The sequence below is a fragment of the Haliotis rufescens genome, unplaced genomic scaffold, assembly GCF_023055435.1.
Source record: "Haliotis rufescens isolate VD_foot unplaced genomic scaffold, xgHalRufe1.0.p SCAF_8, whole genome shotgun sequence".
NCBI classification, from domain to species: domain Eukaryota; kingdom Metazoa; phylum Mollusca; class Gastropoda; order Lepetellida; family Haliotidae; genus Haliotis; species Haliotis rufescens.
Genome location: NW_025964372.1, coordinates 5736175 through 5751574, shown reverse-complemented (window position 1 = coordinate 5751574; position 15400 = coordinate 5736175). Strand labels below are relative to the sequence as shown.

The following is a 15400-nucleotide window of genomic DNA, read 5'->3' as shown; positions in this document are numbered from 1 at the left end:
GCAAGCCTTTCGTAATTTTAACTGGCCACGGTCCAGCAGTTAAATAAATCAAGGTATCCAGGTACTAGTATCTGCTCAAATGCGGTTTATTTGTTCACCAAGCAGCTAGAGCGTTTTTTACTGGGTGACACCACACGTTTTGACACTTTTACACCCACCTCACATATCAGGTACCCATTCCGTGCTGTGTGAACAGAGGCACATTTGAACTAAGTCAGTTGCCCAGGGTGACACCACGAGTTTTGACACTTGTGTTTCGGGTGTATGTATTCGTGTTTCCACCATCTGGTCATCTACCATCAGATGAGTGGGTTCTTTTGAGTGCACAGGGTGGATGTACTTTACCCTAAACCAGTATGTCACAACAACCAGTTCTGTTTGTAAATACATTTATTTCACAAGTAGAATATCTGCACCGAAAATGTCACTGTAATGTTCACTTCCTCTTCTTCCTCTTTATTTTCGTAGTTCGGATGCCCTTATATGGCCCAAGCCCTTTCGCCTTGAGGTCTTGAACCTCAGCATATTTCCGTTTATTATATCTGGAAAAGGCAACATATCACAATCAATGACAGAAAGAGCCAAAACATCAATTTTGTAATAACGTTACGGATAATATTGCAAGTATAATTTACAATCTCCTACACAACACACATCAAGACTCAAGACATCATGCTACATATCTTGCTTGCTACAAATCATGATGAAGGACCAACCATTAAATATCCTGGGTGAAAAAAATGTGTGAATGTGTGTATCGGAGGATGGGGGGGGGGACTTTTGTTAGAGACGAATACTTCTCTGCTGCATATCAAAATATTGTATGACCGTCTTATCTCTCTTGCTGGGGTACACAAGTTTGAGAACCTAGCCCGTCTAAAACCAGCCCACTCTTGTGCACCTGTCAAGAGTCCTAAAGACAGACAAGTCAGTTGGTCTTACTTTCTGAACTCTGCATCTGCCATCAGCTCCTCAACAATGGACGTCTTCTGCTGCTTCTTGGGAATTCGAGCACTGTAGAACTCGCTTGCATCCTCAACCACGGTGCCAAACTGGAATTTAAGACGGCAAAATAATGAGATGGGCAGTCGTTTTTTCTGGAATTTAAGCAAAAGCGTTGCCTTGAACACATCTCTTAGTAAGGCCATAATAAATCGATCGCGACATTACCATCCCTGCCCGACTCGGGACTAAACAAACACACCGACACATTTTTTTATATTTGCCCATGTGAAATGTTTAGAGCACTGTAACGACATCAGCGGTCAAACGACCATTGCATGTTTACGACATGCCGTAAAGCTGTCAAAATGGTGCTCACTAATTTGAAAATATGAGAGGGTGTGCCTGTCCTCTGCCAGTCTAGGACTCTTCAACAAGTTTGCTTGCGAGGAACTTGACAAGTTAACGTCAATTGAGTATAAATTCATTAACGCACGAGTACAGGGAAAATGAAAATAGGTTTGAAACGGATACATCCAACTCGATGAGAGAAACATCATATTTCACCCGATACAGGAAATATCCTCATTATATGGAGACACAGCCAGGGCAGAACTCAACATGGTCAAGTGTTCAGCTAAACTGACAGAAAGTCAAGTGAACATGGTGAACTTATCATACTTATCATCATCATTGCCTGCTTGTCGGGCATTTAGCATCTTCTCCTCGGAGCAATGAAGCAGAAACTTCACCAATGATGACACCTGAATTTATTTATTTGGTTGTCATCATATTTTCAATATGGCCACCATGACAGGCATCCATTTTGGGGGACGACATTTTACATTTGGACATTAATTTGACCTATGCACTTTGGACAGTTATCCGGTGCATTTTCTTGCACTGTAAGCATCTCCCAGAAACCACTTCAGTAATGACGTCATGAACATGCATCTCCCCATCAATGATGATGACATTTGAATTTCTTCCAAAAGATTCAAATCTAATTTTCAATATGGCCACCGTGACAGCTATTCCTAAAACCTAATACAACTGATCTACCATTGTTTACTTTAAAATCTGGATCATAACAACTTCCTCAGTCACTGTTAACTGACATGTCCAGAATAACAAAAGGTTTTGAAATGACATTTTGTGCTCAGTTTCACTACAAAACAAATATCCCCAAAAAGAATCATGATCCCAAACTTTCTTGTTCAGTATGTACCACTCAAAAGGCATTAAAGAACACCAGAGTTTTTCATAAAACTATTGTTAATCTGTCGTATAAAAAGAATTGGGTGTTTTTTTACCTTCTTTCGTGAAGTACATGTAAAAAATATATGTTAATTGTAAGAAACATCATGAAAAGCTAAGCATTATAATGAGATAACTCCTTCAAGACAGCACCTGGAAATACTTGGGCAATCCCTTGATGTCGTCCCCTTTGTAAAACCTCTTGGGATCAAGGGCTCGTCTCATTTTCAGTGCAATGAGATCGTTCTTCTTCTCTTCTGTCAGCTCACCTATCGGCATGTTATACCAGCCCCGCCCCTTGGTCTGTTCTCGTGCTTTCTGAAAAAAAGTTCATGTTTGTATGTTTGAGTATTTTTGTTTACAACACTCACCAGTTTGACAATTGTATGACAATTAAGGCTGGGACGGACAACTCGGTTCGGGGGCTGGGTCACACCCATATAACTATCCGGACCCGTGGTTAGTCATGTGATACGTTGTTTATTGACAACAACAAAAATCACTATTGCTCAGTGGTTACACTATAAGTCACTAATGTTCGCATTTCTTTCTGACGATGCACACATTTCTTTTGACCTGTATATGTTTGAGTAAAGATAAAGCTTCCGCCATCTTCAGTATATGCATGATCTGATCGTTGTGATGTGTTTGAGGGCGGTCGGGTAGCCTAGTGGTTAAAGCGTTCGCTCGTCATGCCGAAGACCCGGGTTCGATTCCCGACATGGGTACAATGTGTGAAGCCCATTTCTGGTGTCCCCCGCCGTGATATTGCTGGAATATTGCTAAAAGCGGCTTAAAACCATACTCACTCACTCACTCATTGATGTGTTTGAATAGTTGTTTCCACAACTGTGGTAAAACAATTCCCAATTGGATATTTTGTACTCAACTCTTGTGACCTAGAGTGGGTACCCGGGTTGTAAATGTCTCATCCCAGACCTAATGACAATCATAAATCAAATGATTGATATAATGAGCAGCAATCCATAGCGAGCCTGACCACCCGATCTGTTAGTCGCCTATTACGACATGCATAGTCGCCTATTACAACAAGCATGGGTTGCTGAAGACCTATTCTACCCCGAATCTTCACGGGGCCTTGTATAGTTGATATACTTATTGTATTGAAATTCCCTGATGTTCCAACCTTCCGTTCTTTCTGCTTTCTTCTAAATCCTTCCTCATTAGTAGGAATGGCATCTTTCTTTTCAAAGTCTGGGGTGATCACGCTCTTCGCCATTATCTGAAACCAATAAATGACTCACCATCATGATCTTGATCATTATTATTGTTGAACACAATCAGATTTCATTTTCTCCACCAAATTTAACAGAACCAAATAAAAAAATAATACTGATCTGTGTTGAGCATGTTTAGTTTTGTTTACCCAAGCGAATTTGTATTCAAAATAATTAACTGTAAGCCACATATTTTCTAAGAAAGTGTGGCCTAGTTCTGCACTGCATCAACAGTATTAGAAACAAAGTATGATACTGAAGGAGAGGTGAGGTGGCACTGGTGAGGTGGCAGTGGTGAGGTGGCAGAGGTGAGGTGGCAGTGGTGAGGTGGAAGTGGTGAGGTGGCAGAGGTGAGGTGGCAGAGGTGAGGTGGCAGAGGTGAGGTGAAATGGGGTTTATCATTGTGTCCAAGATTATTGCACTTATATAGCAATATGCATGCATGTGTGTGGCTGCTTGTACTAGTCCGGACTGATGCCGATTTTATACTAGTGCTAACCCAATGAATTACACAGTATAATATGAATACCCCACACAGTCAAACTAAACTATCTCCCAGCTGACCAGTCCTTGTTTTAGCCCCTTAATATCCAGACAGGGTAACAACAAATACCATCTTTCGTCGTCTTTTGGTATTAAGCGGCTTGGGATCGAAACCACGACCTTCCGCACTCTGGGTGGATGCTCTACCACTAGACCACAGAGGCAGTCCTGTTCAGTGGCAGAATATGATTTGCATGTTCGTAATGATACCAACCTCTTCATGTTCTTTGCTAAGACGTTCAATGTGAGTCTTGTATTTCGGCTGAGGAGCATGAATAGAGTGAAAATTTATATATATATCCGAAGGGTCTGATTTAACTTGCAAAGAAGATGACAGTTCCATGCTGCAAAAGAAATAAAAAATGTGGGTGTAAGTGGTATAGAAAAGAATGTATTATTTGTACAGTGATAATACTACAATGAGTACAATGTGGTGTGAAGATAGCATTTAGGCATCTTATCATTCAACTGTACCATCGTTACTTTTGTTAACTGTTTGAATCATCAGCTTGGTGGGTAAAAAAGGTGACTTAGTGAATGATGGTTTAATCTGTAGTCAACAATAACCAGCCTTATTATGAAAAGTCTTTGAATGGCATTTAGAAGTGATACACATAAGGAAGAGAATTTAGGGATGTCAACTTCTATATTATGAGGAACACAACATTTCGGAGTATTTACTTACTCCTTCATTCACTTGATGAAGGAGCATGCATATACTCTTAAACGTTGTGTTCCTCATAATAAACATGATAAAGAAGTTGACATCCATAAATTCTCTTCCTTATTTTGACAATATGCAATGTAATCTGAGCCACACAATTAAGATTTATTGTTGTATAAACATTTTTATTTTTGGGACTGGTCATATATTGGGGGGGGGGGGGGGGGGGGTGTGTTGAGATTGGTCTCAGGTCTGAATCATATTTCGAAACAAGAAACATATTTCCATGCCCACCAGCCCCCCTCCCAATAAATAACCAGACCCTAAATAACGTTGAACACTATCATTTCTCTTATTTGAAAAAATTAGTACTGTGTCAATTTTTACATGCTGCCCCACCTCATTCAGAGCTCCAGATAAGCTTTTGGTGTTGTGGGTATTTTACCCATGCATTTTAAAATCATTGGGTATCAGTAATTCTATCTGGGTATTCAAATTTCTGTTACCCACTAGTTTTTACACATGTGGGTATTTAGGTTAAATATTAGAAGCCATTCATCTAGTCCCTGCAAACTGGTGTCATGTGGGTTCGAGAGCATTATAGGACTCAAAAATACCACGATACTTCCACAAGAAAGTGGGATGGCAAATGATCATGATGTAACTGTCATCGTGGAGTTTGGCAAGGTTGGCAGAATGTCCGTTTATAATTTCAAAATAAGTTGCTGATTTGCTAATCGAATACGCAGGGTTACTTCACAATATTTTGATGTTGCGCACAAGTTTTATTTTTGTAGCGAATCGGTAATGTTCGTTGCATATTTGATACGCTTGGATTTTATTTTAATGCGTATTTCTGGAGCTCTGTTTTTTTTATAAATATAAGAGACAATTACCTTAAACAATATCATTATCATGATAAGCTGATAATTGATAATATTTCTAGCTATCTGACCTGTGGCTTTTGTCGGATTTTCCTCTGTCATTTTTATTTCTATGTTCTCCACGATTCCGTTTCTCTTTGGGGAGCCGTTTTTCACCTTCATCGCAATCGTCTATGAATGTTGTCGCCTTAGACGTACTGGCACCCTCAGCAGAAGGTGTCTTATCTATAACGAACAAGGACGACCCGTCATCGCTCTCTCCACCTGATTCACTATCACTTCGATTATGTGATTCAGTATTCAAAACAATGCATTCCTCTTCTTTTGATGTACTTGCGTCTTTCCGTGCTGGGGTCTTGTCAATAACGAAAGGCAATTGGTCTTCCGAATCGGATTCTGGGTCAGAATTACTTACAACAGTTGGATCCAAGTCTGCTTTATTTGTTATTTTGTCTCGAGTCAGTGACACGCTCGTCTTTTTCCAAGCTGATTCAAATATTTCGTCCAATTCGCTATCTGAGGTAAGTTCATCAGACGAGGAGGCATCCATGGTACGCGATCAGCACATCAAAATGAACACATACACAAACACACGTGTTGACAGATTCCGTGAGCCGAAGAGCACTTCCGCCTCCTTTCCGGAAGTGCATTGTCCCCTGATATAGTGCGTCATATATTAATGGTTACGTGTACAGATATCAATTATATGTCTGCAACACATAGGTATGCATGTGTGCTATATATCTGAAACCAGCAGATTAATTATAACTAATCAAATCCTTTTACATCTGTTGACATTTCCATCCGCGTAGAAATATATTAGGTTAGTTTCCTTGCAGGGTCAAACTGTGATTGACGGAGCAAAGGAGTTCAGCCCTTTCACGCTCATTCGTCACCATTCGCATCTTTTCGTTACCTTGGAGATTCGGCTTGTTCTGGAAGTTGGCCACGATTGGCATTCGACCCACAGGGCCTTGTAACGCAAAACAATAGCAACAAGAAATATGGTCACTATACCGTAACATTGTTACAGTACAATATAAAAAGATTATACTTTATTATATACCGTCAGATCATGGGTTTTCGGGTGTCATACGTTTTCGGACGGCCATGGTTATCGCGATTACTCGCGACATAACGGGGTATGTAGCACCCCACAGGCATTGTAAATACTCGGGTGATTGATTGTTGGGTTTTTTAGGGAGAAGGTTGTCTTTAATAAGTGAATGAGATGTTTTAAAGGTGTTTTCTTTATGTGATGAGAGAGAAAACTACGAATGTTTCTAAAGCTTTCGAAAACACATAACATGGGGATACTTCAGTGTGAAAGACGTCAGTGCGAGTTTTCCGAAGTTGTGAAAAGTGATAATTTCATTGCAGTGAACATAACACTTGGACGGAACTTTTGTCATACAAGAGATACCTCCCCACAAATTGTCTCCCTTTATCGCAAATGTCTACCCCGAAGTTGACTGTTGTCTTCCTTTTTACGGTAGTAGGGAGAATTTACGTTTTAAGGTTTACATTTGTAATGAAATAATTCAATTTTCAGGAAGACAATTACACAAAAAGTATATAATAAATAGCCTATTCCATTTGTCTCTTGAAATATCATGTTTCTCTCATCGAGTGACTGGGGAATGGAGATGATATATCTCTCGACACATGAAATATCGTCCATTTATCTTGTTGCTGATATAAATTTACGTTACAAGCTCCTGAGCTTCGACCTTCAATCTTTACTAGACGGTTCAAATCTGTGTTTCTGTTTAATGAAAAAGCTAATAAAGCTGAGACCGATGCAACCCTGTTATTTTTTATATTCATAGCCCAGACTGAATGATAAAGTTTCGCCAATAAGACAAAACGTCTTTTGGTTTGGCCTAAAATGGCGTGATGACCGGACGCGGCCAATGTTTCGGGCAAAAGCTCGGGTAAGGAAAAAGCCGGACCGGGCCGGACCAGCGGGTAATACCTAAAATGGATTGCAGAATGAGAAAAAAACGAAACGCACGCATCTGGGCAAATATATCTCTGAAGGACATTTCGGAAGTAAAGTTGTGCTCAAGGAATTCAGTTTGAATCTAAATGTATATGTCACAATATAAGTGATAACTATGACTACATACCGATAGTTCTCTTGGAATAGCCTGTGTCTTGACTGTATGTGTTTTGTTTTATATGTGGACCGCCAACGTGGTCTAGATTTAGAGCGTCCGCCCGGATAGCCGAGGGTCCGGGGTTCGATCCCCGGCCGCGTCATGCCAAAAGACGTTAAAAGATGGTACTTGTTGTTACCATGCCTTGCGCTCGACAGTATGGGGCTAAAACAAGGACTGGTCGGTTCGGAGTCAGTATGCTGTGTCTGAGTGGGGTATTCACGTTTAACTGATGCATGGTATCTCAGTGGGCTAATACTATCAAATCGGCAATAGTCCGGACAAGTACAAGCAGCCACACATACACACACACACGGTATTTTCTGTAACTGGACATTCGCGAATGTGAAAGAGACTGACACGAAACGTGTTGATAACTGTTAAAGCACTTCGAGCAATGTTAAAGTTACTAAAATACAATTAAGAACGATACTAGTGTCTGAAGTCCGTTCTTAGAAGTTCCTATATAAACCCCCCAAAAATCGCTATTAAACTAAAGTGTCTACATATTCACAATTCAAGCATGCATTTAAAGATAATTCACTGAGGAGTTACACGTGACTCACCCCACGTGTTGATGGATCCCGATCACTACCACGCCTTATACTTTATAGCGCTACAATAAATACTCTTGACAATGCATCCATTAAAGTGAAGTGTTATATATTTTTAAAAAGACTCAACATGTCTTTGTTCAGAAATATGTTTGTACAGGATTGTACAGGCGAGCCAAATAATTAAAACTGAACAGGTGATTCAGGGAATGTGTTCAGATTGATAGATTAGTGATATGTAAACATGCCATTTATATTATATATTATATTCTTACATTATACACCAATTAAACTACAACCATTTTCCTCGTCAAAAGCGTGACCGTGTGGTCAAAATCAATTGAAACATCAAAGATGAGTTATGTATCATGGGAAGTGTTAACATATTTAGAAGGATATTTCCTCTACCAACTTACAACTTTATGAGGCCACAGTTTCTCGTATTTTAAACGTACTAGTCCGTTAAAATGGAACCCTTTTGTCTCTACATTCTCCACATGGTCGCTATAAGAGGGGAGACCGCCTCCGTGGTCTAATGGTAGAGCGTCCGCCCGGAGAACGGAAGGTCCGGGGTTCGATCACCAGCCGCGTCATACCAAAAGACGTTAAAAGATGGTACTTGTTGTTACCCTGTCTGGCGCTCGGCATTAAGGGGCTAAAACAAGGACTGGTCGGCTCGGAGTCAGTATACTTAGTGGGGTATTCATGTTAAACTGCGGCATGGTATCTCAGTGTGCTAGCACTATAAATCGGCATCAGTCCGGACTAGTACAAGCAGCCACACACACACACATACACCTGCATGCATGTCGCTATATAAGTGCAATAATCTTTGACGCGACGTTAAACCCCTTTTCACCTCACCTCACCTATCAGAGGGGCGGTGGGGTATCCTAGTGATTACAGCCTACGCTCATCACGCCGAAATCCCGGTTTCGAATCCCCACATGGGTACAGTTTGTGAAGCCAATTTCTGGTGTCCCACGCCGTCATATTGTTGGAATATTGCTAAAAGCTGCTTAAGACCACACTCACTCGCTCTGTATATCAGAAGTGTTTGTTCAGACAAGGCCCCGGCAGTTGATAGCAACTAAAACCTCAAGATGTACCATCAGTTGTGTTTACCTCCATAGACTGTTATTATATCTACCCACATTCCACTTTATAATGTCACTGGTCGTCGTATTTAAAGAGAACCGGCCCATTAAAGTGAAGCGCTTTTATTGACTTTTCTCAAACAAATCTCTGTCTCAAGTATTTGGTCCGACTTGACTTGGCGGTCAAAATCAGCTTAATTCGTGACAAGTGTACGACGATCTGTGACATTATAAAGTGATATTTAGGTAGATACAATACCATTCTATATAGATTACATAGTAGACAGACACTGCAACCAAGTCCACATATCAGCCAATGACACATTTGTCACGCATCGCTTCACCGTTGCACCGGGAGCTTTAGGCCACGCCCCCAATAGTTTTGTTTTGCAATTCAATACGAAGCGTATGATTTCATCACTTTCATGTTACATTTAAATACTTTCTACGAATGTTAAGATTTTTTTTCTCTCTCATGAACTGACTTAATGTCCCTTGGGAAACCGATTTTTCGCAACAAAAAACGCAACCAATTTTTTCACTTGACTTGCCCTTTAATGACCTCACACGCATCACATAATTGTCTACACAGCAACCACGCCACCATTGAACGGATGATTCACTTTGCACGCTTCTCCTGAAGTACACCTCGTGACATTTTAAGATCTCACGTGCATCTCACAATTCTTAAGTTACTCGTAAGATCTCACATGCATCACACAATTCTTAAGTTACTTGTAAGATCTCACACGCATCTCACAATTCTTAAGTTACTCGTAAGATCTCAATTGCATCGCACAAGTTTTAAGTTACTCGTAAGATCTCACACGCATCACACAATTCTTGAAGTTACTCGTAAGATTTCACACGCATCACACAATTCTTAAGTTACTCGTAAGATCTCACGTGCATCACACACTTCTTAAGTTACTCGTAAGATCTCACGTGCATCACACACGTCTTAAGTTACTCGTAAGATCCCACATGCATCACCCAATTCTTAAGTTACTCGTAAGATCTCACACGCATCACACAATTCTTAAGTTACTCGTAAGATCTCACATGCATCATACAATTCTTAAGTTCCTCTTAAGATCTCACATGCATCACACAATTCTTAAGTTCCTCTGTAGAATCTCACATGCATCACACACGTCTTAAGTTCCTCTTATGAACTCACATGCATCACACAATTCTTAAGTTCCTCTGTAGAATCTCACATGCATCACACACGTCTTATGTTCCTCTTAAGATCTCACACGCATCACACACTTTTATAAACAGCAGCAATGCACCTTTGAACAAACATATACTTTGCACCCTTATCCAAAAGCACACATCACGGTTAAGGCACTTTAATATATCAAACATTTCATAAGTTCCTCGTAAGATCTCGCACGCTTCAAACAATTGTAACGTTCCTCAGTAAGATTTCACATGCACCACACGAATCTTAAATTCAGCTTTAGATCTTACATGTATCACACATGTACGTAAACAGCAACCATGCACCTTTGAACACAACATATACTTTGCCACCCTTTTCCAAAAAGCACACATCACGGTTCAGATACTTTAATGCATCATACCGTTTTTTTATTCCTCCGTAAGATCTCACACACATCAAACAATTCTCAGATTCATCTCTAAGATCTCACATAGATCACGCTATTTTGTAAACAGCAACCATGCCACCTTTGAAGGAAACATACACTTTGCCACCCTTATCCAAAATCACACAACGCGGTTCAGACACACTGTTCTGCATTGTATCAACTACACACAGAGCTCTACCCTCAGGGGCGAAAATCAGGATCTCATTCCTGTGCATATCAGACGCTATGATACGTCCATTTGCACCAAAGATGGCGTCCGACGGCCGCCATTTCATGCCATTCCGTTTGTGTCCGTTGATCCTGAGGAAAGGGCCGCCCTTCTCTGACTCGAGACACACAGACCCTTTCCCTCGCCAAGAGCACACGATCACTATATCATCTGCTACGTAGCGAAAGGATTCCATCGCGCCCTTGACCTGACTCGTCCAACTTCTGACCACCTTCCCTGTTGTCGTCATGACCCGCATCTCCTTGTTTGGCAGATTACCGATAAGGATGTGCTTCCCAAAGTTAGCGACAATGGGACCACAGGTCATTTCTCCTTTTGGAAGCAAGGGTGTTTTCGACACAACCTGCAAATGCTTTGTTAATATAACAAGGAGGTTTTCATAGATAGCACAAATGTTGTCATTATCAACACACACAAACTGCTTGAAAAGATCACATTTTCCATCCTGATTCACTAAGATAATAAGTTTACCATCTTCATGGAAATCTTTCAGTTTTGCATTTGATTCGTCCAAAACCAAAAGTCTACCCTCACTTTTAAGAGCCATGGAACTTATTCTAGCTTGTGATTTATCAGTACTGACTTTTGTGCTGAACTGACGCTTGTATGGTAAAACCCCTCCAGCTGTTGCATCTATCTCGTGCAGGTTTATCTCCAGGAATTCTGTTGACGCTGACGAATCTTTCGCTCCCACAACTTCACCATTCCCCTCATCTTTGGCTGTTGTGACAGTTGTCCGGTCTTGTTGTGTGCTAGAACTTGTGGAATGTGTGGCTTGCATTTTCGTTGTTTCATTGAGCAATTCGGGCTTGGAAGACTGGGGGGTAAGCTCAGGACCTGCATGGAAACCTGGCACATCGTCGACCATTCGTACTTCTCGAAAAGTAATAAATTCTGTGTCAAGCGGAAGGTTTATTTTCACCTTGTATGTGGTCAGATCCCCCCTCCATGACACACTGTTAACTGCCTTTGCAAATTCTTTCAACCCTTGCTGGAGTGTTTGGAAAAGCAGTAGAAGCGTCAACCCACCACCCTCTTCCACCTGTCGACACACTCTGACAATCTCCTCCCTCCTTTCAGACTCAGAATTCATCAACTCCAGCATCCTTTGTCTCTTCATCCTCTCGTCCTCAAAACTTCTCCTGCCCTTCTCCAACACCTCAGAGCTCTTCTTCCTGATCTTCTCCATCACTGCCTCAACTGATGAAGTCAGGTCACTTACAAATATCTCTTCCTCTTTGTTCAACTGATCTATCTCTGCTTGTAGTTTGTTGGCAGAGGTCTGGATATTGGAAGACGTGGCTACCACCATTGTCAGTGCCTGCTTCATGGACTGACGTCTCTTTTCAGCTGCTTCCTCTACAGTGTCAAACTGGTGTTTCGTGTGTTCAGCAAAAGCACACTGCACACAGAGTGCTTCAGAACACGTATGGCAGAAAATGTTCAATCCTTCGCAATGTTTTGCGCACATCTGCTCCTCTTTTTTAAAAAGGTGTTTATCATACTGACCTTGCCTGATCTCATCAAGGGAGACAACTCGATGTGTTGCAGTAAGAGTTGAAGAGTTATGTCCCTTGGAGCATGTTTCACAAAGTTTGTCGCCACAATCCAGGCAATGGTGAGTTGAATCAGAAAAGTCGCCTTTCATTGAACAAACCACGCAGCCTGATGCTTTTGACGTGCGACAAGCATACACCCTTTGACACCCGAGTACATAGAAGTTTGTTGTTAGAGAGCTCGCTGATTTCGTCTGTAATCGTGTTTGATGCTTGCACAGAGGACATTGGAAGACATGTTCTCCGCCCTCGGTTGTAAGACGTTCTTCAATACAAAGCTGGCAGAACGAATGGAGACACGTCAGAAGTTTTGGGGTGACGAAAGGCTGTTTGCACAGCCTGCAGGTTACGTCTTCTTGAGGTACCATTATTTCTCCGGATGATGATGTCGACGTCATATTCCTTCACCTGAAACCAAAATGGACAACTTTTATTTTCTTTTTTTTTGTTAACTCAGATATATTCCAGCTATATGACGGCGGTCTGTAAATAATCGAGTTTGGACCAGACAATCCAGTGATTGACATCATATGAGCATAAATCCATGACTATATGACCATATACAGACTATGACTACTGATATACTGAGGGAACGATAAATAATTGTTTCTAATGACTATGCAGACTGGGAGGGGGTTTATACTTTTTAGCTCACATCTATAAGAGCGACAAGGGGAATTGTCGAGGCCTTTTTAGACCTGCCTTGTGTCCTATCTAAACTGAGGAGCAAGAGAAACAAAACCGCACAGTTGACTTAATGATTTGTTCGATTTTCAAAGAAGTCTTCTACATGGTTTTATCTTTCAAAATATAATTTGATTTTAGACTTTTGAAAATTAAAAAAACAAATCGCATAATACACCAATTCTAATGGGTATCTTTGACACCTTATCTTTGAAAATCCATAAATTGGCTTTTTTCGACACAAATGTACATTTCAAACATGGTAGTGGGTCACGTGGTTGCAAGTTGATTATTTACCCAAGTCTTCTTGGAACCAATTTATTTTTACACAAAATTACCCAGCCACTTTTTATAAACTGCTGCGGGAATGAGAGATGGTTAAACAGTCATAATCAAATTTAACAACAGTTTTTAAATTTTCAATGACATAAAAAACAAACAGGGTATACTTTCTTTTGCCTCTGTTTATTTGCCAAGTGCGATTTTCATTCCCGCCAGCTTCCAGCACTATCTGGATTCAAGGACGGGGAAAGGCCTCTTTCAAGACATTCAACAGAGACCAAATTTGAATATTCGTTGGTGCACTACACTAAACGTTTGACTACATATTCTGGAGAGCTACAGTACCGACGTGGTACTATTTTCAAATTTGATTTCTTTAGTGAGCTACAAACACATGTCTAGTGCATTTAGGTCTTATAAATGCTTAAATACTATGCATACGTAATATCTTTCATTAATTAATTTGGGCCTTGGCTCCCTTGCCACATTATATGAACGGGAGGCTTGAGCAAAAATGTTTGATAATAATTGATAACTGATTATAATTATTATTACGATGATACTATTAAAAGAAATAGGTCAATATAAGGGGTTTCTCTAGTGGTTCTGTTTATTTCAATTGTCAAGTTGCTGAGGTTTGATGAAATGTCTCTTTTAAGTGTTTACGTTGAGTTCGTATGGTATAAATCAAAAGTTTCTTTAACACGGTTTAAAATACACGACGGGCAGCCATTCAGTCCAAAAATACAAAGTAGAAATAAAGGTCAAAAGTGTAATAGTCAAATATTACGAAAAGAAAGAACAATGAGTACTCAAGAACGTCATTGTGGACGAAAGGACACTAAACTGCTAAAGGACGTTGACAATAAAGAACGCCAGATGGCGATGCAATTTTGTAAAAAGATTCCGAGTTTAATCAGCTTGTTACGCTGTGTATAGTATAACCGATTGGCCGCCCAGTTATGCAAGGATTTACGGTAATCGTCTCTAACGACAAAGGTGCTCGGGAACTATGTTTACACGGGATTGTAGATCGCTACTTTGCAGCATATGTATTGATTGTCAACGACAATGATAAATTATAGCTCTCACACTTTTCAAATAGATCCCATTAAAGCCGAAGGTCGTCGACTAGCGCGATATAACGGGGATAATAACTCGATCAACTCTGGTGTATTTTCTTGGCAGGGCGCTGCTTAATTTGTGTATCAGTCGGAATGAAGAACACATATTACCTTCTGTAGAGCGATGAACAACGCTTGTCGGACAGGGAACTTACATTATAAAAGCTGAAACTCTCTTCCGCAATATAGAGCGGCCTTCACCGTGCTGAATGCTGTGATCACCCCGGCGGTGCAGATGGTAAATGATCCTTCTAAAAAACATTCCATTTGTTAAAAATGAAATTAATTTCAAACATTTTAAACATTAATTGATATAAAGCTACCGGTCTTTTGAATAAAAATTTGATACGTGACATGTGATATGTAAGCGCTGCGAAAGTGTCATTCTTCTCGATATTATAGATTCTCTCCATATAATTCCTCTGTTTAAGAGAGGCGACCAAGGGATCGGAAGGTCATGCTCACAGACTTTGTTGATGCATGTCATCGATCCCAATAGCGTAGATCGACGCTCATGATATTAATCACTGGATTGTCTGGTCCAGACTCGATTATTTACCGACCGCCGTCA

The 15400-nt window shown here is 40.5% G+C and overlaps 2 protein-coding genes across 3 annotated transcripts; both read right to left on the bottom strand.

Annotated features, from left to right (window-relative positions):
* Window positions 1–375: 375 nt before the first annotated feature.
* Window positions 376–6163, bottom strand: LOC124119933 (deoxynucleotidyltransferase terminal-interacting protein 2-like). Its single transcript, XM_046482609.2, has 6 exons — window positions 5600–6163; window positions 4195–4324; window positions 3347–3442; window positions 2353–2517; window positions 943–1052; window positions 376–542 (listed from the first exon to the last, which is right to left on the bottom strand). Exons 1-6 carry the CDS (start codon window positions 6076–6078, stop codon window positions 437–439), a joined length of 1086 nt encoding a protein of 361 aa, XP_046338565.2. The 5' UTR covers window positions 6079–6163; the 3' UTR covers window positions 376–436.
* Window positions 6164–10945: 4782 nt separating this feature from the next.
* Window positions 10946–15056, bottom strand: LOC124119930 (E3 ubiquitin-protein ligase TRIM56-like). Of its 2 annotated transcripts, none has more exons than XM_046482605.2 (2): window positions 14941–15056; window positions 10946–13147 (listed from the first exon to the last, which is right to left on the bottom strand). In XM_046482605.2, exon 2 carries the CDS (start codon window positions 13135–13137, stop codon window positions 11002–11004), a length of 2136 nt encoding a protein of 711 aa, XP_046338561.2. In that variant the 5' UTR covers window positions 13138–13147; window positions 14941–15056; the 3' UTR covers window positions 10946–11001. The 2 variants fall into 2 exon arrangements, with proteins under 2 accessions (XP_046338561.2, XP_046338562.2); XM_046482606.2 differs by having other exon boundaries at window positions 14985–15056.
* Window positions 15057–15400: the final 344 nt, after the last annotated feature.